Here is a 24209-nt window from a genome sequence, read left to right as displayed (position 1 = left end):
GTTTTACTTGTACATACATTTATAGATTATTTGTCACCACAGAAATAACTTCTGTTTCTTCCAGGGTATACATTTCTAAATAACTGGTTTTACTATTCATTCAAATGAGACTGTACATTTGGATCTTTTGTGATGAAAGATGTTAAATTGACTGACAGGAAATTTTAAAAAGCCTCTTGAAAAGCTCCATTACACTTTTACTTGGAAAATAAATATTTTGTGTATAATGGACTTCCTATTTTTTGTATGTGCTTTCAAAGGCAGTCCTTGAGTTTACTTTTCATTATGTCAGACCACAATCAATTAATAGCAGAATTCATAGCTGCTTCTTTCCAACAATTGTAGGAAAAAGGTCAGCACAAGAAATATTTTTAATATGAAAAAGTCTCTTTTCTAAATGATATCTGAATATGCATATATATACTGCTCATGTGTTTTTCTCTCTGTTGATGACCATGCTTTAACTGTAGAAGATCTTTAGGATAAAGTTTGTAGGGACAGTATTTCACAGTATCATAAGGTATGCAGTCTCTGTTTTGTAGTCAGGCAAAGAAGAGAATTTAAGGAGGGTTTTCTTCAGCATTCATACTGCTGCAGCAATTTCTCTCTTAAAAACATGAATAGTGTATGGTTTTCTGCTGCTGATTTATCCTTCTTGAGTAAGCAAGCAAGCGAACTATTTTTAGGACATGGTATCCTTCACTTTCTATCCATCTGACTTCACTTATGGAGAAGAGCCAGCAACTGGGGAAGAAAGGCACACCTATACAAAAGCAAACTCATTTGGACATTATAGCATAACTGAAAGTGTCAGGACTTCTGTATCTCCTTACCAGAAGGTAATTTCTATGTGAGTCAGGAGGAGGACAGTGTTACAGTTTATTTCTATCCCTCAATCTGTAAGGAGGAGGAGATCTGCTACCCTTGAAAAGTTTCAAGGTGTTGCATGTGTATATGAAAATGGGAAAAAAATCCCTGGAAAATATAATGCTAATTCAAAGCCTATAGCATTATTTTTGCAGGATTGTCAGTCCCTTTGTGCAGTGCACAGTGTTAGCTAGATACTTGATGATTCATTACTCTATGACTTCTTGAAGAATTCTGTGGGGATTTTTTCTCTCTAATTTTATTAGGTAAATTGAGCACACCAAAATTATCTCCTAAAGAATATTAAAAATGTCACCTATTTATGGTCAAAAAAAAAAGGAACTATCAGATCGCTTGTTTGGTTTTATTTATTTTTAAGGCATTTCAAATCAGTCATTTCTGGTTTATATTATCTCAGATTCTCGCTTTCACTATTTTTTTTCAAACCACCAGCAGCATTTGTTCTTTATGCATACATTACAGTAAACTGGTCTTTTACGCTACTACAGATCAATCTTCTTTTTCCTGTGCATTGTATGTTTATATGGTTTTTTGCAGTATATTTTTTAGAAGCAGCTCATGAAAATTTTAATACAATTTTCTGAGACACACATCTGATACTTATATACTAGATTCTTGCAGGCTTATTTCCTGCTCTCTTAGTCCTTTTTCATAAACAAACAAACAAAACCCCTCAGCTTGACAAAGATGTTTGCTCACATAATAAATGTTTCACTGCTCTGTCTTTATCTACGTTGTTTTATTGCTCTAGAGAGGATGAGCATGCCCTTATCCAGCAGTATTGTCAGACGCTGGGAGGAGAGTCGCCTGTGAGTCAGCCACAGAGTCCTGCTCAGATACTCAAGTCAGTGGAAAAGGAAGAGCGAGGAGAGTTGGAGCGCATCATTGCTGACCTGGAGGAAGAGCAAAGGTCTCATAATCATCCTACCTGGTGTCCGAATTGTCACCTCGTTGTTTGAGCCATGCATGTACTATGTATGGTTGTTGGAGATGAGAAGAGATGGACCTACGAGTCATGATTTTAGGGAAAAAAAACCAAAACAATCAAGGCATATGTCATGCATAGCCTGACTCTGTTAGATAGAAGAGGGTGGATCTGTGATAAAATACCTTAGTTTAACTTCTACTTTATTGTTTTATGTTTTTTTTCCCCATAAACCACAAATCAAGATGTTGTCTTTGTATGAACTACTTGTGTTCTGTAGTTGGAGGTGATGATAACATCATTTGATCTAAGGATGTTTTTTATTTTAATTTGCTTAAGTCTTCATGCTCCTCCTCTTTTCAATACCAGGAGTCTGCAGATAGAATATGAACAACTAAAGGAGCAACATCTTCGGAGAGGAATAAACCCTCTTGCATCACCTCCTGAGTCCGTTGTGTCACCTCAGCATGCTTCTGAAGATGCTGAGCTCATTGCTGAAGCTAAACTTCTGAGGCAACATAAAGGTCGCCTGGAAGCAAGAATGCAAATATTGGAAGATCACAATAAACAATTGGAGTCTCAGCTTCACCGGCTACGGCAGCTACTTGAGCAGGTATATGTACACTGATGTCTTTCCCCCATGTTGTTTCTGCATGATCGATTTCTTGGTGGAACAAAGGCATTGGAATTTTACTGCAGATATTTTTACCTCACTAGCTTGGTCTGTTGCATTTGGTCATCTCTAGGATGAAGAAATATTTTTTCCTACCATCTAGTATAAACCATGGTGAAAGTCAAATGAGCACAAGCTGATACAAGTGCTGGAGTGATCATGGTAACTTTATGAAACATTGAGAATAACACAAACAAGTGCAATAGTTTTTCATTAATTAAAAATCAGGGGGAAGAAAATATATACCCTATTCCAAGTAGTGGTGCCAGTCGCACCCTGTATTTGACTTCAGTTTTCCAATCTTTCCTTAAATAATTTGTTTGGTTTTTGTCATGGTTAGTCACTGAAACCTTTCTTAGCATGCCAAGGACAGATGGCCAAAGATAAGTCTAAAATGCAAAGGAGCAATTCATTCCATTAAAAATCCAGTTCCTCTTGAGTAGCATATTTAGACCAATAAGCTACAGAAAAATGGTCTGCGCACAAGTAATGCTGAAGGCAAGAGCCTTTTGGCAGATGTCAGTAGCTAGAGATTGTAGGGTTCCTTTGTTGGGGGAAGAAATGTTGATTGTTTTTGAAGTCAGCATATGCACATCTAGATTATAAAAATAATAGCAGCAACATCTACAAGGTATTGTTAGAGATGTTAATTTGTACTGTATCATGTGTGGAAGCATGATGTGTGGAATCATGTTTGGAAGAATGATGAAGAGAAATTTGTATGAATGTTTCCTCCTAACTAATCATTACATTTGGATCAGAATCCAGTAAGGCAAGTTATTCCTGCCTTCCATGAGTCAGGTGATTGGCTGTACGTAGTAGAGGATTTAACTAAGCCAAGAAACAGACCGCAAACAAACAGGTATCAAAATGGCATAAGTTCCTGCTGTAGATGATACTCTCATCACAGTGATAAAGATTATTTTTTGTTTGTTTGTTTCACTGGCTGACTTTGTAATTTTTCTAGGCAGTTTTGGCTGAATAGCAAGAAGATGCATCTGTTCCAGTGGCTTCCCTGCCCCTCTGGCAGAGTATTTTTGTTGTTGTTACTGTCAGGATGCTGAAGCTACTCCCCTGAAGGGGATTCAGAAATTGTAAATAATTCATATTTTTAGTTCATATTCATATGTTCTTTGGAACTCCTTTATTTTCACATTAATACAATTATGAAGCAGCACTGAATCCCATTACTGCCCCCTTAACTTTCTGAAAAAATGGCCACTGTTCAGCATGTTTGTTTTTCTGTCACCTAGGCCATTCACAGTCTATGAAAGTCTTTACCTCTTTCACTACTTGAGGAAGGACTTTATCAGAAACCAACTGAGGATCTAAGTGTATTTGTTTCTTTTGCTTTTTTTGGCTGTCCCAATTATTTTTTAGTGGATATAAGGAATGCCTTTTCTCATTAATGAGATGGATGATTTGGGTAGAAGATTCTCATAAGTCCCAATGTCAAAATATATAACAACTCTGTAATTCCTGTAATAATAATTACTGGTATTAAAGGACACAACTGGTTTACAGCAATTTCTTTGCTGTGACTGGCATTTCATGCCATCTCTGTTTCTCTCTTCTGTCAACAGCAAGTCTCTCCATTTCTCTTCTCCACTCAGACTCCTGACTGTTGTTTGGATTAATAACTTGTCACTGAATCTAAAATACTGGGACTTTTTTTCTTTTAAAGATATGGAGTGCGTCTATCTACATACAGATATTTGGGTAGAGAGTTAATGAAACTTAGAAACTTTCCTGTAGTAACTGTTTAATCTAGATGAGAGCATTCTAAGACATTCTTTAAGGATCACCTTTAGCAGAAATATGCATGCATCGTCACTGCACATTTGCCTACTTCAGGTCACAATTCTGAGGTTACCATACTATTTTTATTTTAGCAAGCCCAAAGGATTGGTGGCTGTCAGACGATGTTATCATTTTTGTCTGCCTGATTGATTATAGTGCCAAAGAGGAAGGTGAAACAGAACTGGCCTGTGACAACTTTGATACCAACATGTTAATTATATAGAGAAAAAATAAAGAATCCATTTTCACTTTCCTTTCCTCAGCCCTTTTAGATACTGCATGTGCAAAGTAGAAGTAAGACCTATTATGAAGAGCATTTAAAGTCCGTTTGGATTTTTCTCTGCTTGTCTGAGCTACTGAATAGATGTTTCATAATAGATTTGATATTGAAGTCGATGGGAGCTAAAATAATCTGTCAATGGCTATATGATCAGACTCTTAACACAGAGTAAATAGGGACTGCAGCTCCTTCTCCAACTGAAAGCAGAGGAGTTTTATCAAAAGAGCAGAGGAGACTGTTTCTTTTGTGGCTGGGAGAATAGGTCTGGAACAAGAAGAAAAGGGGAGACTAAGTCTGGAACAAGAAGAAACATCTGTAATGGATGTGGAAAGGGAATTGGACTTTTTGAGGTTCTCTGATTCAGAGGCTGGGGGGAGGGCGGCTTTTTGTTTTGTGGGGTTTTGTTTGTTTGTTTTTGTTTTTTACCAAAAGCAACAGAAGTCGAGGGAAGAATGGGTATGTTTTATGTATCCATTAAGCCATAGAACACTTCAGGCTATTCTTTGGGAAAGACACCAGCAGGAGGCACAGTGAAATAAGGCACTATAGATCAAAATTGGTTAAAGTAAATATCTCCCTTGAAATGCTTTAAAAACTGCTGCAATACAGAAAAATGCCTCAATTTTGGAGTTTTCTGGAGAAGAACTTATCTATCCCTTTCTGTCTTTATTTGATTTTGCATAAAAAGAAGTTTGAAAACTGACAGAAACTGGAGTTGGAGACTTTCCCCTCATCACTATAGAGACATGCTCGCTCTCTCTGTTTTTATTTATTCAGGAGGAAGAAGCAGGCATATAGTAACATCTAAGGCTATTTTCTTATGGTTTCTGGCTTAAGGCTTGTCTGCTGGGTTGTTTTGAATAAGAAGGCATGAACTTCGTGATGCCTGAAGGGGGCTGATGATGAAAGTGATCAGATTTTGTAGATGTTATGCAACTGGGGTCAAGCAGAACATGATTTTCTACAGTTTTTTCTCAAGTTTTCTCCCAGTAAAACTGTTAAATCATATAAATACATGCAACTACATCCTCAACTATTTTGCATTTAACATTTTTCAGTATCTGATTATTATATTAAGGCATTTATGCCACTACCAGAACCCTTCCCTTTCTGCTCCAAACCCTACTTTTCATTTGCGTAATGGTATTGTCCTCATTTTGGAAGAAGACGATTTTGGTTTGTTTTTGCTTTTCTTGTTATTGCAGTCACTGGAAGTATGTAATGCAACATTTATCAGTATAGTTAAATGAAAAAGAAGTCATCAGACACTGTCTTCTGATTAGAAGGGGATGTGTGTGGGGGGGGGTGTGGTTCGTTTGGCGGGGTTTTTTGTTTGTTTTTTTTTTTTTTTAAATCCAACTGCAATATTTCATTCTGACTGCTGCAGCAATATACGTTACATCAATGTAAAGTATTTCAAGTATGTTTTGTTTGCTCTCACTTTATCCGCTGTTAGAGTCCTTGTGCTCTGCAGGGGTTTTTTGTTATTTGCAATAGCACTCCTAAGTGGTACTAAATAACCTTCACTACTAACTCATCGTTTAAGTTCGTAGGCATCTCCTTTCTATCCTAATTAATCTTGACTTTACAGCGCCTTACTATCCTTGATCTATCGTATGTGTTGCTGTATTGCAGTTTTGTATCAAGTCCAGCACCGATCTTCCTTGCTCAGTCACCCTCAGTCATCTCTGCACCATTTGTCCACAGTTACTGCTTGAAGAGGGACAGAGGTCCAGTCCAGATGCAAGTTTGCATTTTGGATGATTCACATTCTCTCTTTCCATCTGTTTGTGGGGTGGGCAAGCAGCCACTCTGCTGCTGGAGTTAGCTTTGTTGTTCTGTACTGAAGTAACTCGTAACCCTTGAAGAGTTTGCTTCATCTCTTTATCATTGTAGCTCTAAGATCTTCTTGAACAGAGGTTCCTGGCTATACAGAATTACCTGGAGTTAGTTTCGCCAGGCTTGGCCTGTTTAAAATCACCACGCTCATTTTACCTAGACCCTGTAGCTGGGTTGGAGCCTGATACTGAATAGCAAGTTACTTAATTACTTGATACTACTTCATATTCACTCTTCATAGGAGTGTCTTGATGGTAAAATCCTTGGCTGGCTTGAAAACATTTCAATTTTTCTTTGTCTTCTATATGCAGAGCAATATTTCTTGATTTATTCTTTTAGTCAAAACTGGAAGATGGTATTGTCATGCTGAGAGAGAGATGAGATTTGGAGGAGAAAAAAAAGATTTGCTGAGTGCCTAAGGAAACATTTTCTTCTATTTCTCACCACTGTGTATGGAAGAAAAAGTATCTTTCATTGTTCAACAATCTTCAGTTTTGTTGAAGATCTTTTTTTTTTTTAAACTGGAAGTTGTCTCAAAAAATTGACCATCGCACTTAAGGCTATGAGCTGCAAAGGAGCAAACTTGTGCACAAATCAACTGCCATTCTGTATATTACCTCTTTGCATCGAGTCTCATAGCTGTTCTAGGTACTTGTTCAGTCTCAGTTTCAAAAGGATCTTAAAAGTAATGATTTTTTTAATTACTTCTGTATCTGCTTTTGACAGATTTACTTAAATAATCTGCTCTTTAAGCTCTTTGGAAATAATTTGATGATTTGCAATCAAGAAGATAGATAGGGGAACAACTTCTGCTAAGATTCTGTAACTGCCTCAGATGTAAATTCTGTTTCATGTGCTTCTGTTTTTTCAGAACAATCACTTCTGGAGCTCAAATACTGTATTACTACTCTCTTCCTCAAAGGATTTCTTACAAGAAAGAAGGAAAAGAAGAAGAAAAAAATATGCCTGAACGAGATCCCTTCCAATATTTCTGAGTTGTTATAGTGAAGAAGTCTTATGGTCTTTTCTTATTTTGTGTCCATATCGGTATACTCATACATAATCTCAAGCACATACACGGTTACAACTAAATGTAATATAGAACTTACATGTTTGATTCTTCAGGTGAATTTAAGAGTCCAGAAACTGTGCCTACAACACAGTTTTCAAAGTATATGGGTTCCTTCTCATAATTTTCTGGAGATTACATACTACATAGTTTTCCTGCAAATTTGGTGTCCTCCACACTATTGAGAAGCAGTGTCAGCAGGAGTGAGGGCTAGCTACCACTTCTTAAATTTAACAAAATTCTCTTGAATCTTGTGTCTTCACTTGGCTTGATTGTGAATGAGTTTTGCAAAACTGCTCGTGATTTAAGCATGAGCAAAGCTTCTTAGGGAACCTTAGCTGAATGTCCTCTGTGTATGTGTATATTTATGTATATAACCATAGATATATATACAACCCCAATAATACTATTGTGTAGTCTTTCTGCATAGCTGGACTGAGAGCCTTGGTAGACTGTTTGGGTTGTACATAACATTGTGTTTCTATGGTGCGTGCTCGCAACAGAACATTGTTTTTAACTATCAATTCATAAGAATTACACTTAAGTCTAAATTTTCATTTAACATTTAACATTTCATTTCTCCCCCTAATGGTTGTATAGACCTAGGCCAACTTTCAATAGTTTGGAGAACAAACAAGAAACACCACATAAAAAAGGAAAGAAGCTGGTTGACTGCATACAAGCCCGCACTTAAATTCTGTAGATACAATTTATCTAAATTTGGGTATTATTGTTTTTAATGCAGCCCGAGTCAGACTCCCGGGTTAATGGCGCCTCCCCCTGTGCTTCGCCCCAGCACTCTGCCCTCAGTTACCCACTCGAGCAAGAGACAAGCTCACCGTTTCATCAGACAGGTAAGTGTTTTGATCAGATAATGTGCTGCGTGGGTCTATAGATGACTGCTGAATAGGTTTGTTGGCATCTTTCTGAAAAGATTTATAAATAAAAAGGAACTGAACTTTGTGATGCTACTGGGAACAAGACTTAGTGCAGCTGGAGCTGTTGCTTCCCTGCACTTGCAAACAGCTGTGGTCTCACAAGAATCCATGTGACTGAATTATGGATTTCTGTCAACAGACTCCTTGGTCCCATCCATTTTGAGCAAGTGAATTTACTGGGCAAATCCATCCTCGCTGAAGGGGGAACCAGATTTCATTGGACTGAAATGGCCAACAGCTGTTTGTCCTACAGTACACGCATGCACCCAAGTAATCTGTCAGATACAGGAACAAATGCCCGAAACATGTACTCCAAGCTTCCTGATGGCAGCTTTAAAAATTCTTGTGTATCCTCTGCTTATCCTGGTATTTTGATGACCCACCCCTCAAAGACTTCACATCTTTAGGAATTATTGAGTATTTAAGTGTACAGCCTCTGCACATGAGGGGATTTCTCTCTTGAAAGATTGTTTTAAATTCTCCAGTATCAGAACTCATTAATTCCACTGGGAATTAGCAGAAATAACTACAGACCACTGAATGCTCAAAATTAGGGGAAAAAAGAAAATATTTTTCTCAAATTATCTTAAGTACAATTTCCTCTCTGTTTTTGTTTTCAAGCCTTTGTGTTATAGATTAAAAAATGATTTTATTTCTTTGGAAAACAGGAAAAATATTCTCTTGCATACTGAAAAGTTTTCATTCAGCATTGACATGTGTTTTTACTTTAATTTATCTGGAAAAACATGGAACTTCTTCAAGTCTGATTTAATGCAATGGTAGATTTATGAGAGATGCTGTCTAATAACACTGGCAGGAACAGAGCCAGTTGTATTCCCTATGTATCCCTTGGATAATCTTATGCAGCATTTTTAAAAAAAAATAGCAGGGAGGATTTTAACACTAGTGAAATTGCTGGTGCATATTGAATAAAGATAAATGTTTTTTTCAGAAGAAGAATGGTGTATTTGTTCTGAAAGTTACATGACAAATCATCTGAAAATGGGACAGAATTTTAATTGAGCAGCTACTGAGTATAATTCCCTCATCTTGTAAACCTTTTATTTATTTTAACTGTAAATTCTTATATACTGCTTCTTTTTGGCAGTTTCTTGTAGTTAAATCTTGGGTGCAACGGTTAAGCTTTATTAAAAGAGAAATGAGTTCTGCTGCAAATCAATAATGTGACTTTCACCTCCTCTCCCAAGGCTGGCAATTATCAATGACAGTTCCTGCACGTTAAGTTACAGAGGCTTCAGGTAGTGGTTTCCCTTGAAATATAAAGGAGTATTTAGCTGGAAGGGTGGATGAGAATGCCTTTCAGAATGTTGTTGTCTTTTTTTTTTTTTTCCCCCTCCCTCCCCTCATTACTAAATTCATTGCTCATTTTTGTTGTCATATCTGCAGATGACTTGTTAGTTCCACCTCATGATACCAACACAGATCTAACGGATGTTATGGAGCAAATCAACAGCACATTTCCAGCTTGCTGCTGTAAGTGTAACAAAATATGTCCCTGAGAATAGTATTGAATTTGAGGCAGTCTTTTGAAGAAAAAAAGTCATTCTTGTGGTATTGACTAGGAAAAAAAATCTCCCTGATGAGATTTCTTGTCAAGATATGCAAGCCACATAATTCTGTTCTTTAAAGTTCCTCAATAGACACTATTTGTGAAAGTAAATAAACAAATGTTCTCATGTTCTAAGTGGAAGTGATTCACTATAAGAAAAGCCTATAGCTCCATATGGAATTTTCAGCTGTGCCCACATAAGGGAAAAGAGACCTAGGATCCCATTAGCTGCTGATACAAACCTTATGTAGTACTTAAGTGAATGTAGATTCAGAAATTCTGAACGCTGTTTCTCTTAATAAAACTTGAAAAAAAGGCCTTAGGCAACAGGAGGAACCATAGCCCAATGCTGACTGCCTGAACTAACTATTGAACTAGTTATTAAACTAATTGACCAGAGGAAATAACTGTTAACACAGCACATAACACCTTTCCCTGCTTAAATGCATTGAAAGTTGATATTTTATTCAGTGTCTACTAAAGAGAGATCAAAAGGAAAACCAATTAGTTTCCTATGCATGGCTTATATCAGCTGATGTATATTTCCACTGATCCTGTTGCTTCCGGAATGTCACTGCACTTACAAGAGTGAGGAGCCCTCTCTCTGGTTCCAGCAGTATTTCATACAGATTATTGGTTTTGGCAGGGGAGGTGAAGTGGCAACTTTGTTATTCATGTATTTTGGGTTTTTTAAGTACGTGCATATATATATATATTCACTTTCAGCTCTTTTGCCTTAGAAAAACAGTAGTGAAAACTTTGATACATTCTTAAACTGTCAACAGTTCTTTCAAATGAAATGTAATAATGATGGTCAGTTTTGAAAAGCACAAGTGAGAGGGAGGGTGTTTATGCCCAGTCCTTTTCAAAGCACTGAGACTGAACTCTAGTCTATTCTATTTCATAAACTCAGTGAACCCTGTTAAAATACCCCCTTTATCCCTTGTATGTACATTGCTTGGCTGTGAAGAACTGCATCACAGAAGATGCACTTTGCACATTTTGAGAAAGCAAATTAGGATCTAGCAAAAAAGGTTTTGTTTCAGCTGTCCGTTGAGACTTTCAGCAAGTTCAATAGTTCAGAGCCCATTGCTTTGCAAATTAAAGATTTGATTCTAAGGAGCATCTCTTCTTGAAGTCAACAGCTAGTGGAGCTACTCAGCACAACTCAAGTGTGTGTGTGTACAAATCAGTAGAAAATGCAAGTCAAGTATCAATTCTTGTTTTTGCAAATTCCTATCTTGCATGTATAAGCAGTATAGCAGCTACTGGACATTTGGCCCAAATGAATTTACAGCAAATTTGCAGAAATATTCCCTTGCATTCCTGTGTCAGGGCAAGCTTGACAATGTTGTCTGCTCTCTGCTACTAGGAAACATGGAAAAAAAATCTAATATCCATAAACCAATATCCTGAATGAGGCGGGGGGGACTGCAAGTGAAAACCGTGGCCCCACATCCTTTGATATTGCGAAGTGTTTCTGAGCATTTAAGATTAAAAGAAGTCACAGTTCCAAATTTCATGTGATTTTTCCCTTTGTCATTGACATGCTGCTGCAGAAATCAAACCAAACTAGCATGCCCCAATTAGTAGGTACTAGTTATGTTTGCTCTTCTTCAGTCGTTGTATAATATCTCTTACTTGGGAGATTTACTAGGAGTATGTTTTTCTTAACCATGTAAGATTCATATACTGTTTTAGAAGTCTGGAATGAGGATTATTAGTCTGGCCTTCCCAACAGAGTGCATTAAACTCCATGAGTTTTGCTAGGGAAGACCATGACAGACCATCTAGTCCACTATCTTTTCCTGTGGCTGTCTGAGATGGATCTGTCTTTCTGGGAGGACAATTGTCTAACCTGTTCTGTAAGACTTCCAATGACGCAGACTCCTCAGACTCCCTAGGCAATATGTTTTAAGAGCATCACTGTATCCCTAATCTTAAAAAATAATATCCTTACCCTTTTTTAATTATACCCCAGCTAAATTTTATTAGAACGGCCCTCATGTTCAACATATGTCCATTTAAAACAAACAAACAAAAGTTATTTTTTCACCACCTCATCACTACTGATCTCTCCTACCTTGGCCGCAGCTTCCATTAAGGACAGTTACTAGCATCTGAGCCTTATATAGATTATTTTTATTCTATCTTGACTCTAAAATAAAGCCAGTCTTCTTATTTGCTATATTTGTTTTTATGGGTTTCAAGTTATAATTAATCTTGAAATTGGTATTTCTACTTACTCCAAATATCCCTTATGAAGCCATTATTCATATGGTAAGGCCAGCACTGCTCTTAGTGGTTTTCTTTTTGGTCCCCAGATCCTTTGATAATGGATATAATGCCTCTTTTCCTTCTTTGTTTGAGGTTGGTCCTCAGAACTAGGCAGGTGTGCAACTTTGGGCAGAATTCTTGCCTTTGCATCTGAGTTCATTCCAGAACAGAGCATTTTGAACATAAGGTATTATAATACAGCACTTGTAGATCTATATGGTCACAAGTGGTGAAAAAGGAACAGTTCATGTCATCTGTATATTCATAATGCTATAAATTTGTTACAAGAAAAGTAAATTTGTGAAGAAAGTTATGTATAGACCGTTACAACGCACTTCTAGTTAAATGTTTATTTTTTTAAGATAGGAGTCTCTCTGTTCTTCTATAGGACGTATTTTCCTGACACTGGCTTTGTTTTTAAAATGCCAAGATGCAGAATCATGTAAATTTCTAACTTTCTTCTGTTTTTTCTATTTGCAGCAAGTTTCACTGGCAGACCACAGGTATGAGACATGTTTACATGCTTGCATAGTCATTGAAAGCAAAGTAAAGCCAGTGGAAAAGTTCCGTTAAAGCCAAGTGGCGGAGTTTTTTTCTGTATTTTTCCCTAGAGGTCTATTTGGAAGCTAGACTGATGTAATGGGAAGGATGGATTCTGGAATATGCCAGTTAATAGAAAATTCCTGCTAGTTCAGGCATTACCAAAGATACTATGGTGTGCAGTTCTGGGATGCTGACCAGCTGGCATCAGCTCGAATCTATCAGGGCCAATTAGTTTCAAGCCAGCATCAGCTCTGCAAGACCAAAGCTGGTTCTTGCAAAGACATCCGTATGTCCTTGTGCCCTGGTGCCCATCGCTTCAGTTCCAGGAGCTATGGGCACCAGGGCACAAAGGTCAAGAGCCACACAGCATCTTAGGCATTAGATTAAGCCGCCTTCTCCCAGTAGGCAACCACTTTACAAACTCAAAGTAGAAATTTGGCTACTTTCAGAGTTCACAAAAATGTGGAAAACAGTCTGGTATTTAGATACTTGTTCTTGAAAATCTAACTGGTATGAATGATCAGTTAAATTTCTGTTATAAGTAACAGAAATAGGAAAAACACTTGCTATAGGTTTAGGTTGATATTAGAGCCCACGTATGACAAATAAGGAACGACATAATCTTGTGTCATTGCAGAGTTCTTTGAACATGTCGTCGTTAAGTAAGTTTTAAAGACTACCACAAATTGCTGTGCGAGACTTCAGAAGAACTAAGTGGTAGGGAAAGAGTCTATTTACTCCCCAAATTGCTTCACCTTGTCCATTAATCCACAGTTTGCAAGGTCAGACCTCCCCAGAATGAATATCTAAAAATTCAGAAATATTGCTCTGCAAACACTTTCTTGGATTGCAGTATCTGGGATAGTAGGATTGCCCTCCCAAACAGGAATTTTTAAAGAGAATGGGATAAGTCATGCCCTGCACTCAGTTATCTCAGACTTCATGTTTCAGTCTCTTGATAAGTTAAATTAGTGAATTAAACTAGCGTTTTTCAGAAATCCTTCCTCTAAGCAGGCACAGAGATAGCTTTCAGTGTTATTAGGGGATAATACTAATCTACCCTTCCAGAACCATTAGAGAAGGCACATTTGTCTGTTCAGGAACAGAATCCTGAAACAGGAGCCTGGAAATAAGCATCACATTTGAAGGGGCCGAGTCCAAATCCAGACTTTGTATACTCTCCATTTTTATGACTTAGGCTTCAGATAGGACAGTAGTTTGCCTAAACATTTTTCTATGGGTGCAGAACACAGAGAGTCTATATTTACTGCTCTGTACACTAACATCCTCTGGGCCTTACTCAACAAGAATTTCAAACACTGCAGTATAGTAAAATTAGGTTTCTCTTAACTACATGCCTCAGTGATTTGCTGAGTCTTGGGCCAAAACATCTAAATTTTTAAAATACAGGGTATTTGTAAGATGACACCTGAGTCTTTAACTCAACCAAGCCCAGAGTATTTAGAGCTTTCTCTGTGTGTTAATGTGGTACTGACGTGGTTATTTCTCATCATGACAGGCAATGTGAAGTGTTCATTTGGACGTCGACCAGTGCTTCCTGACATGCAGTACAGCCCTTTTCTACAAACCACCAGTCGCAAGTTCCACTTCATCAGAAGGCTGCATGGGACCCTGGAACATGCTGTTCGCTCTGACTGCATGTTCTACTTGAAATAGTAAAACACTGAATACCCAAAGACAAGGATGTTGTTTTTATAGTATTGGTTTTTTTTTTCTTCTTCCCTTTCTATGCAACTGTAAATTAATGAGCAATGGAGTATTTGTCACTGATTTGTATAAATATACAGCCGCGGGAAAAGGGGCAGGGGCTTTATATACGTTCTTTTTGATAATCGTAAAGAGAACTGCATAAGGAGTTTGGAGCAAAATGTTACATTTATACATTCCTTTCAGCTCTTTGCTTTTACATTGTAAAATACCCTTAGTTATATTCTCACACGTTTAACATTCTGTACTGATTATTTATATGCTAACCATCTGACCACACGGTTTTCAGATTACCCTTGAATTGTTTTCAGGATTAGCATATGAAGTTCCCATAATCTGCATTATTGTTACTGGTTAACAAAAATTGCCACTGGGTGCAAGCTACAGTATTTTAACTCCATTAAAGAAGGTAAACTCTCATTTCGAGTCATAATCATCATCCTCATGCACCAAGATGGTATTTTTAACTTTCTTTTAGTTATTTCCAGCCAACACACTCCATTTGGAGGATTATTTTTTTAAGCCTTACTTTATTTTGAATCAGGAGATAGCTAAAAAGAGGACTTAGATGATAGCTTAAGTTGTTTTTAGTAAGGTCTATGTTCGTGTAATCTTTCCTAACTTTGTTCAGAGACAAAGCTTTGCTGTTCCCTGCTGTGCCAAACTTGCTTCAAGTTTTGGAATTTACAGTCTGTGAAGTAAAGCTCATTTCTGTGAGATCCCCTTCTGATGATCTAAACACACCAGTCTTTTGTCTGCCTCTTGGAAATGAAGAGACAATTAGAAAGCCCTTTCCAATACTATTAAGCAATGGGACATTTTCTTCAAAATTGCAATGCACTTAGATATTTTCTTTTGGCATTGTAATCTTGCAACTCATCTTTATCTTTGAAATCATTTATTTATGTACTTCAAGTATGGATAGTTATGGGAAAGTTATGTCACTGATCAGCTGATCTCTAGTTTTAAAATTATCATAAGAGATTTTAATGCCTTCACAGGGTTTACAGTGCTGCATGGACACTTGCTTTAATTTCAGGACATACCTTTAATTGGTAAAACTGCATGCAATATATTTCATGTATAGTGGAGAGAAACTAAAACTGTGTTGTTGTTAATTATTACTGAAGGAAAAAAAAAAATCTCAAAATGGTATTGGAAGAGTTGTAAATTCTCTACTGCTACCGAAAAATGCTAGAGGACATTAAGACAGCAGGTCAGGAATTTCTAGTGTTTTTGTGAACTGGTGCCAACTAGATTGTCCTGCACCCCACAGTATTCACTCCTGAACTGCTCTTGCTCAGGAGTGATTTGGGCACAGTGTTGACTCCAGCGCCAGTTGTTTCTGAACCCTTTGGCAAATTATTTAACCACTCTGCCTCTGTTTTCCCATCTGTAAAATGGGGATGATAGTACTTACCTCTCAAAGGTGTTGTAGGGCTTGCTTAGTGTCTGAAAAGCTCTATATAAATGCTAAGTAGTACTCCTGAGTGAGTGGAGCAAAATTGTCAAGGTGGGAAGAGAAGATGCTGGCTCGTGTAAATGCTTCATCTATTAAAAAAAGTAGTGTAGTTATTTTGAGAAGAAAAAAACCCCACATTTTACAGAAGAGGAAAGCCATGACCACCTTTCTACCTCAAACCTATCTTCATGAGTAGTATTGGAAATAGCTTTATATTCTGTTCTCTGCAAAGTACTTTGCTTTTATCAAGCTACATCATTCTCTAGGCAAAGAATCCTTTAAAATACCCCCCTACATAAGTAAAAAAGGTCTCAGTAGTGAATTTGGTGGCTTTTATTTTTGTTCTGAATATGAGGTTATGTATAAAGTTGTTTTTCTGCCTGTGTTTGTATGCATCCTTTGTCCTCTGCTGCCAAGTAAATGCTACTTCAAACACTACATTGTAACATTCTTCCTCTGAGACAATAATAAATAAAAGGAATATATTGCAGTAACATGAGAAAACGTATGGCGTTCTTTCAAGTTTTGTGGTCTTCAAGGATGGCTAAATGCTGAAAATCTCATTCTGAAGATTAATTTTAACACAGGAGTGCTGTGATAGTCCATTTCTATGTGCTAGCATTTTTGGAGTGTGGTTTGCATTTATATAAATGAGATTAAGCAGTGTTTTCTCCCCATAAATCTGTGCATATTTTCTCTGGTTTTCCATCTTTAGTGATTAGTCTGGAATCCTTCTCAGTTTCATGACAGATTTTAAATTTGATCACTGAGAAGCAGACTGCTTTTATTTTTAAAATGCTATATGTACATATTACAAAACAGCAATAATGCATGAAGCCCTGTCAAATATTAGAACTGTAAATTAGTCTTCAAGTTTTGATGGCATTCAGTCAACGTGCTCAGCTGAAACACAGCATTAGGTATTTGTTCAGGAAATACATACTTTCTAGCCCTACCATGTGCTGATTTTAGGTATTTGCATTAAGCTAATGCAAATTGTGTTAATGATTCTGTTAGAACTACTGTGCTTAAAGGAGGAAAAAAGGTCCACAACCCTAACAATTCTGTTTTCTTATAGTTGGCACTGTTTTCATGTTTAATATTTATTAAAATATTATTTTTCTTCAAACTCTCAAGACATGTAAGATGTGTCAAAGTAATGGCATTTTCCCTCAGTTTGTAAAAGGATGCTTAACAAATAAGTTGTGAGGAAAAATCAGGGGGTTTTATGTGGCATTTCGGTGATTCGGCAGTTAACAAGGAATTTAATTATAGAAATAGCCATATATTGAGTCAAATTAAGTTCTGCATTTAGAACAATAAATGTGTCAAAGAGGAGGAGACTGGTAGATTAAAGAATCTATTAAACCATACAATCTCCCTTTAAAAAAAGTACACCTTTTAATTATATGTTTGTAGAGTTGAAGGCAGCAGAAGCGGGCTGTGAATCAGTACCAGGGCCTGACACTGAGAACAATTTATCAAAGTGCTGAAATCTACCACTTACACCCTCTCTACCCCGATTGCTGAGGTAGCAGGTGCCAGAGCTCTGTAACACTGTCATGTGTGAGGAAGGTAGTCTCAGCTTAAAATCATGCTTCAGGACCATGCCATGAAGGCCCTGGCTCTTGTCAGGGGGAAGAAAGAGGCACCCACTTCTCACTAGCTTGTGTGGAGCTTTTCTCGAGGGGCTTTGGGAAGGCCAGTGGCAGGGCACGGCCATCTCCGCTCCTCAATGAACAACGCAATGGTAAGCACTCCCTCACTTCTTCGCACAACCTTTTCCTTTGAGCACTAACCAGCCTCTTCTGCTGTTATTTTGTCAGGCAAAATAAAGCCAACATGATACCTTTCAGAAGAATTAAGTTCCTGCACCAAAAAGCTCTCAGTCCAAAATGCATGCCTATCCGTGCAATTTGGGAGAGACATCTTCCTGCACAGCCCAGAATGGATGGGGTGGTTGATAGGATATTTGTTTGAAAACACCCTTGAGCTGAAACATTGCTGTCGGATCAGGTCATTTTCTCAGAAGATGCAAGATTGATGCATCTAATTAAAAACAGAGTGCAAAGTTCCTCTACTGTTGGAGCTTCATCTTCAGAGGAACTTCCACTATGAAACAGCTTTTCTTGGGTGGTGGTGGTGCTATTATTTCTTTTTGGACCAAGACAAGGCTCTTCAGCTCTTCAAATCTCAATATATGAGATAGATAGATAGATTATGAGATACCAGCCCCAGTAGGTCAGGGATACAGGACCCAGACACAAACTGTCAGTATGCACATAATTCCTATCACCTGAGTGACCTGGGTCAGGGGTTCTGTCCTCTCCCCTGTTATTTCTACAGTTGAAAAATGAGAAGGGGAAAAAAAAAAGCTGAATTCAGCCAAATTAAAAATGTATTACTGTAATGGGCAAGTTTTGGACTTATGCAAAAGACCAAAATATTCTTTTAAACATTTACAGTACAAATTGCCTTTTGGAGAGAGTATGCTCATTACATAGATTTTTTTGTTTTCTACTTTAGTATGGAGTTGCCCTAAGAAAAACCTTACTGAAAGTAAACATTCGCACCACTGCAAAACTGAGTAATGGATCCTGCCTACTGTCACACAGAAATGAAGATGTTGTGCCATATGGCTGAGAATTCTGTTCACAAAACAGCAGCAACAAAATCAGTCTTACAAATTCAGCCAAGGTGTAAATTAATAACAGTGGGGTATGAAAAAAACAACCAACAAACTTTCAGTGGGAAAAAAATATTTGAGCAGGAAGAGATCTGTTCCATCTTACAAGCAAAAAAGCTCTCAGTAATCATCAGCTATATGGTGTATTCCTCACAAAATGTTGTTCCTGGGGCCAGCAAAGGTGAAGAAATCTTCCTTGGCTCACGTGTCTTTGGGAGCCTATCTTCTGTCTTTAGTATCACTTACATTTCCATGATATGCCAGCAAAAAAATTACACTCTTTGCAACTTAAATGTATGCATTAGAAAGAACATGCAGTTGCCTTCGGAGGGGGAAGGTTGTGTTTTCATCAACTGCTTTTCTAAGCACCTCTGAGACGCCAGCAGAGGAGCTGCCAGGAGCGGGCTGATCCCAGGCATCCCAGCGCTGCAGCCCACACCAAGGGGTCTTTCAAATTGAAATCTGCTCTGTGTTAGCATGTGTATTGAAAATGCTAAACCAGGAGAGCTGAATAGAATTCCTAGGTGCCAGTCTGAATGGTAAGGGCATACACAGGAAAAAGAATAAAAAACCAAACCAAAACAAAACATAGACACTGTCCTATCTCATTGTCATCTCTGAAACACAGTATTACAGATGAACTATTCATGCTCGTTAGTCACTCTTTTTATACAGTCAGAGAAGCACTTAAAAAATGTCTAGCTTTCTGACCTGTAGTAACTGATATTTACCTTGGAGATACTGTAGTTCTGAAAGACTTATTTCCTGACTATGGAAAGGAGCCTAGGGTAACTAGCTCAAAGGAAGATGTCTGCAGCTTACAAATCTAATTTCTGGGGATAGATCCCACCTTGGTATTAAACAAAACAATGGAGAATATTATAAATAAGTTTTAGTTTGGTATTTTTACAGCTAGAAAAAGTGACCTTGTTATTAAAAAAAAAATATATCAGAAAACCACATAGCAGCAACACTTCCTCTGCACATGATGGAATTCCTTTTGCCCCCGATACCCTTTAGACTATGATTTAAAGTCTTTGGAAAATGAGAAAAAAAAAAAAAAGAGGAAGGGACATCATCCCTTACCAACAATTTGAGAGTCTCATAAGCTAGATTTAATGGAGTTAGGAAAAAGCCACATTAATTAAAGACTGTGATGATTCACCTGAATTTTATGTGGAGATAGGCAACCATTTGATCAAATACAGTAACCTTTCTGAATCCCAGCCCGGGTGAAATGGAAGTCCAGTGGACAGCTCATATGACTACAAGCCAGAATAGTCAGAGTGTAACCCTGGCCCTGTACAAACAGGTAGCAAACCCATTCATTTTTCTTCATTAGAGATGACATTTTTGTATGTTGAAGGATTATTTTTATCATGAGCAATTTAGGACCATTATGCTTCTCTGTATGTATTTGCCATGTGTGACTGCTGCCTAACCCACAAATGAAGTTTCATGCATTAATAAATAAGAGAACAGACAGAAGATACAATAGTAACTGCCACTGGTAATCCACATCCCTGATTTGAATGCAAACAAGATGAGGTTAAGTTGTTAAGCATTACCCAGATCCTCCTTCTTGATGGTTGGAGTGACATTTACTTTCTTCGAGTCCTCAGCATCCTCCTCTGATTCCCATGACCTTCCAAAGATGATGGAGAGTGGCCTTGCAATGACATCAGCCAGCTCCCACAGCACTTCGGCTCTGGTCCCAGGGACCTGGGCTTCCTGAAGGGTGGTCTTACCAGCAAAGACTGAGATGAAGAGGGGTTCAGTACCTCAGACTTTTCTGTGTCCTTTGTCACCAGTCCTCTTCAGCAGGGGGCCCATGTTTTCCCCAGTCTGCCTTTTGCTACTGATGTACATGTCAAAGTCCTTCTTGTCATCTTTCGTACCCCTCACCAGGCTTTGGCTTTCCTAACCCTATCCCTGCACAATCACACAGCATGTCTATATCCTTACTCATCCATGAACAGGCCAAAGTTTGCTCTCCTGAAGCCCAGGGATGCGATCCTGCTTTTTGCCATGCTCTTTTCCTCTTGGGATCCTGAGCTCCACCATCTCATGGTCGCTGCAGCCATGGCAGCCCCCAGCCTTCACATCCCTTACCCTTGCTTCCTTCTTTATGAGTAGGAGGTCCAGCAGGGTCTCTGCTCCTCGATCACTCATGTTAGGAAGTTGTCATCAGTGCACCCCAAGAAATTTTCCCTCAACACTTAGCATAACTCTGAGCCAACACACTATCTATCTTGCACAATGCCATGAAAAAATATTTTGCCAAAAGAAGCAGGACAGATGAGTAGGGAGGGACCTTTTAAACACAGATGCTTTGGCTGATTTTGTGCAATACCTCTGAAAGTATTTTGGTGAGCAGTAGTGAGGAGTCTAATGAATGGCTGCAACACACAGACAGGCACATAGGAAGAAAAACTGTCCAGATGTATTTCTGTCTCACCAGTCCCAGCAGCCCCTCTGGAATGGAAAGCGTAGCTCTGACCTACTTGCTTTCAGCGGGCTGTAATTACAGCGCCTATCAATTTTCTATAAAAATACAGATGTGAATAAATGGAAAACCTGAGTGGCTGAAACATGAGCAGAATAAGAATGTTATTTCATCTCCTAAATCCCAGTTCCTGTAAAGACGACGCTTGCAGGCTGAAGAGTAAAACTAGTTGAAATGGCAGTAAAACATCAAAATAACAGTTGACTTTATTATGAAATACGAGCCAGGCTTTGTACACAAACAAGATATACCATGGTATCCATCTGTCTGCTGCCTACACTTACATTTTTTCCTCCCCAAAATGTCTGCTTGCTTGCTGAAGAAGGAAAATTAATGATAGCTTTAGTGAAAGTGGATTATTTTTGGTTTCTCACAGTGCAGCTTGTGCTACTCAGTCGGTCGCAAGGGGCTGAGCCAGGTGTCCAAAACTGGACACAGCACCCCAGCTCCAGCCTCCCCAAATAAAAGGGAATAGTCACTCCCTTTGATCTGTGGATTACAGTTTTGCTAGGACACCCCCCCTTTGCCTCCAGAGACACTGCCTCAGAACAACACACAAGCCTCCATGGAAAAGGCAGGTGGTGATGGACAAGACTGCTGACTTCCAGGTTAACACACTTAATAGAGACCTTGGTGTCATGGTTTAACTCCATCTGGCAACTCAGCCCCACACAGCCGCTCACTCACTCCCCCCGGTGGGATGGGGGAGAGAACCAGAAGAGTAAAAGTGAGAAAACTCGTGGGTTGAGATAAAGACAGTTTAATAGGGAAAGCAAAAGCTGCGTACAGAAGCAGAGCAAAACAAGGCATTCATTCACTGCTTCCCATGGGCAGGCACGTGTTCAGCCATCTCCAGGAAAGCAGGGCTCCATCACACATAACCATTACTTGGGGAAACAAACGCCATCATGCCATTACCCCTGTTCCTCCTTCTTCCCCAGCTTTCTATGCTGAGCATGATGCCGTATGGTATGGAATATCCCTTTGGTCAGCTGGGGTCAGCTGTCCCAGCCGTGTCCCCTCCCAGCTTCTTGTGCCCCCCCAGCCTCCTCGCTGGTGGGGTGGGGTGAGGAGCAGAAAGGGCCTTGACTCTGTGTAAGCACTGCTCAGCAATAACTAAAAGATCTCTGTATTATCAACACTGTCCAGCACAAATCCAAAACATAACCCCATACTAGCTACTATGAAGAAAATTAACTCTACCCCAGTCAAAACCAGCACATTTGGTAGCGTTTGGCAAAGAAATTCTTCTGATAACTGTTTACATTCTTGTTATTGCAGACACTTGGGTCCTCTTTTCCAAGAATCACAGTACTTGTAACATTATTTAGAAAAATGGGATTAGGAAATATTTATTTCCTAAAATGCCACTCTCGTTTATCTGCTTTTCTTCTAGACTTGCTTTCCCAGGCATAGACTCACATATGGTTTTGGTTGGCTTCTTCCATTCACATGTTCAGAGATCATCAGCATTTGAACATTAAAAAACCTCCAAATCACACCTAGCTTTTTAATTAAAAATTCTGTAAGCTTGTCAATGTTGTTTCTCACTTTATTATTTATGACACCTCCCATGCCTTAGAAATTACTACCAAGTAGACAAAACTGGTACACTTTCCATTTCTTTGCCCAAAGCAATGCTCGCATTGAAAGCTTCTTGGAAAGTTTGACTTAAAATAACTTTATGAATAGTAGTACAATGTCATTGTAGACAACTAAGTTACATTTCTTAAAGGCTGATTACAAACACTCTCAAATGAGATCTTTTAATGACAGTGTTGATTTTAGGGCTCTTTATGGTTCAGTATAAACCAAACCAGGAAGGCATAATCACGCCTTTCAAAGCTATTTGAAAAATACATTAACATACATACTGCAGCTTAAGCCTGTCAGCTTTGTCTGCAGTCACTGCATTTACTCGTTAGTTTTTAACCCAGTTGCAACGGAAAGACAAGTGAAAAATTAAGATTATAGCACATCTGTTTCTACAGAGATTGGATAAAATATGGCAGTTTAGTTAATGCAGTAAACAGCTTAAATGGTGAGAGTGATTTTTTTCTTAATATATTTTGCCTGAATAGCTGATAGAGACAGATGCTTAAGAAAAAGAGTTTTTTTTCTAGTTTCTAATAGTTGTAGTTATACCTCTCTCAAACAATATGTACCTAGCAAAAGAATTAGGTTAAGTGATGTGCTTAAAACTAAGATATTCCACACCTATCTACCCTCCCCTCCTAGACTGGCAGAAGTGACAAGGCAAAATCAGAAATATTAATACTATAGTGAAGCACATCTAAAAGTTCACTCCTGTGGACTACCTTTCCAGTAAGAAGGGCCTCAAGAAGCAATATAGATGATGATATGGCATTATTTAAGTTATTTGATATAGGTACTGGAGACAACTGTGTATAACAGGACAGGGTTATGCCAATGATAGTTTAACAAACATTTATCTATGATAAAATAAAATAAAAATAAAAAAAAAAAAGTCACAGCTGGCTCCTAAGCCGACTGCCTTGGCACCTGCGTGGAGCTCACTCCCCATCATGGCCAGTCCCTCCTTGCAGGAGGGCCCCACCAGCCCCTCAAGGCTCCCGCCCCATCAGCCACTCGCAGGCCTTGTCCTCCCCAGCAAGAGGCGGCACAGAGAAGGGGGACACCCCAGTTTGGGCTCCCCCGGCCCCAGTCCAGGACCACTTAATATTCTTGTTCAGCAACACTTAAAAAGGAAAGCTGTGTTTATCTGGTGGGTATTAGCAGCATAATGTAGGTAATTAAGTAATAATCACCTTAGAAGTGCGCCCTTATCTTAGAGCAGGAGAAAGAACAGAGACCAAGGGTTGGGGCAATTATCTCGTCCTTTAGCTCCAGGGAACCAAGCACCAAATAAGCATTCATATCAAAGTCAGTAAATAATTTGGCCAATTACCTATTCCCACATGCCCATTGAAGTTTCTTGATTGAAGATTGCAAACATTTATGTTTAGCCTTCAGCTTAGTATTTAGAGTGCCATATAGGAACTGA

At 38.5% G+C, this 24209-nt stretch overlaps 1 protein-coding gene across 3 annotated transcripts in view; it reads left to right on the top strand.

Moving 5' to 3' along the window:
* Positions 1-16477, top strand: part of UTRN (utrophin) — a 393293-nt gene extending 376816 nt beyond the window's left edge. For all 3 annotated transcript variants that reach the window (XM_072856186.1, XM_072856185.1, XM_072856184.1), the window contains 6 exons: positions 1640-1798; positions 2183-2426; positions 8220-8328; positions 9820-9906; positions 12740-12762; positions 14322-16477. In XM_072856186.1, coding sequence (XP_072712287.1) covers positions 1640-1798; positions 2183-2426; positions 8220-8328; positions 9820-9906; positions 12740-12762; positions 14322-14330 — 631 coding nt within the window. In that variant the 3' untranslated portion in view covers positions 14331-16477. The remainder of the gene's footprint in view (positions 1-1639; positions 1799-2182; positions 2427-8219; positions 8329-9819; positions 9907-12739; positions 12763-14321) is intronic.
* The last annotated feature ends 7732 nt before the right edge of the window (positions 16478-24209 follow it).

Source organism: Ciconia boyciana, chromosome 3, assembly GCF_034638445.1.
Source record: "Ciconia boyciana chromosome 3, ASM3463844v1, whole genome shotgun sequence".
NCBI classification, from domain to species: Eukaryota; Metazoa; Chordata; class Aves; order Ciconiiformes; family Ciconiidae; genus Ciconia; species Ciconia boyciana.
The sequence above is the reverse complement of the archived record's forward strand: the minus strand, read 5'-3'. Positions and strand labels throughout refer to the sequence as shown.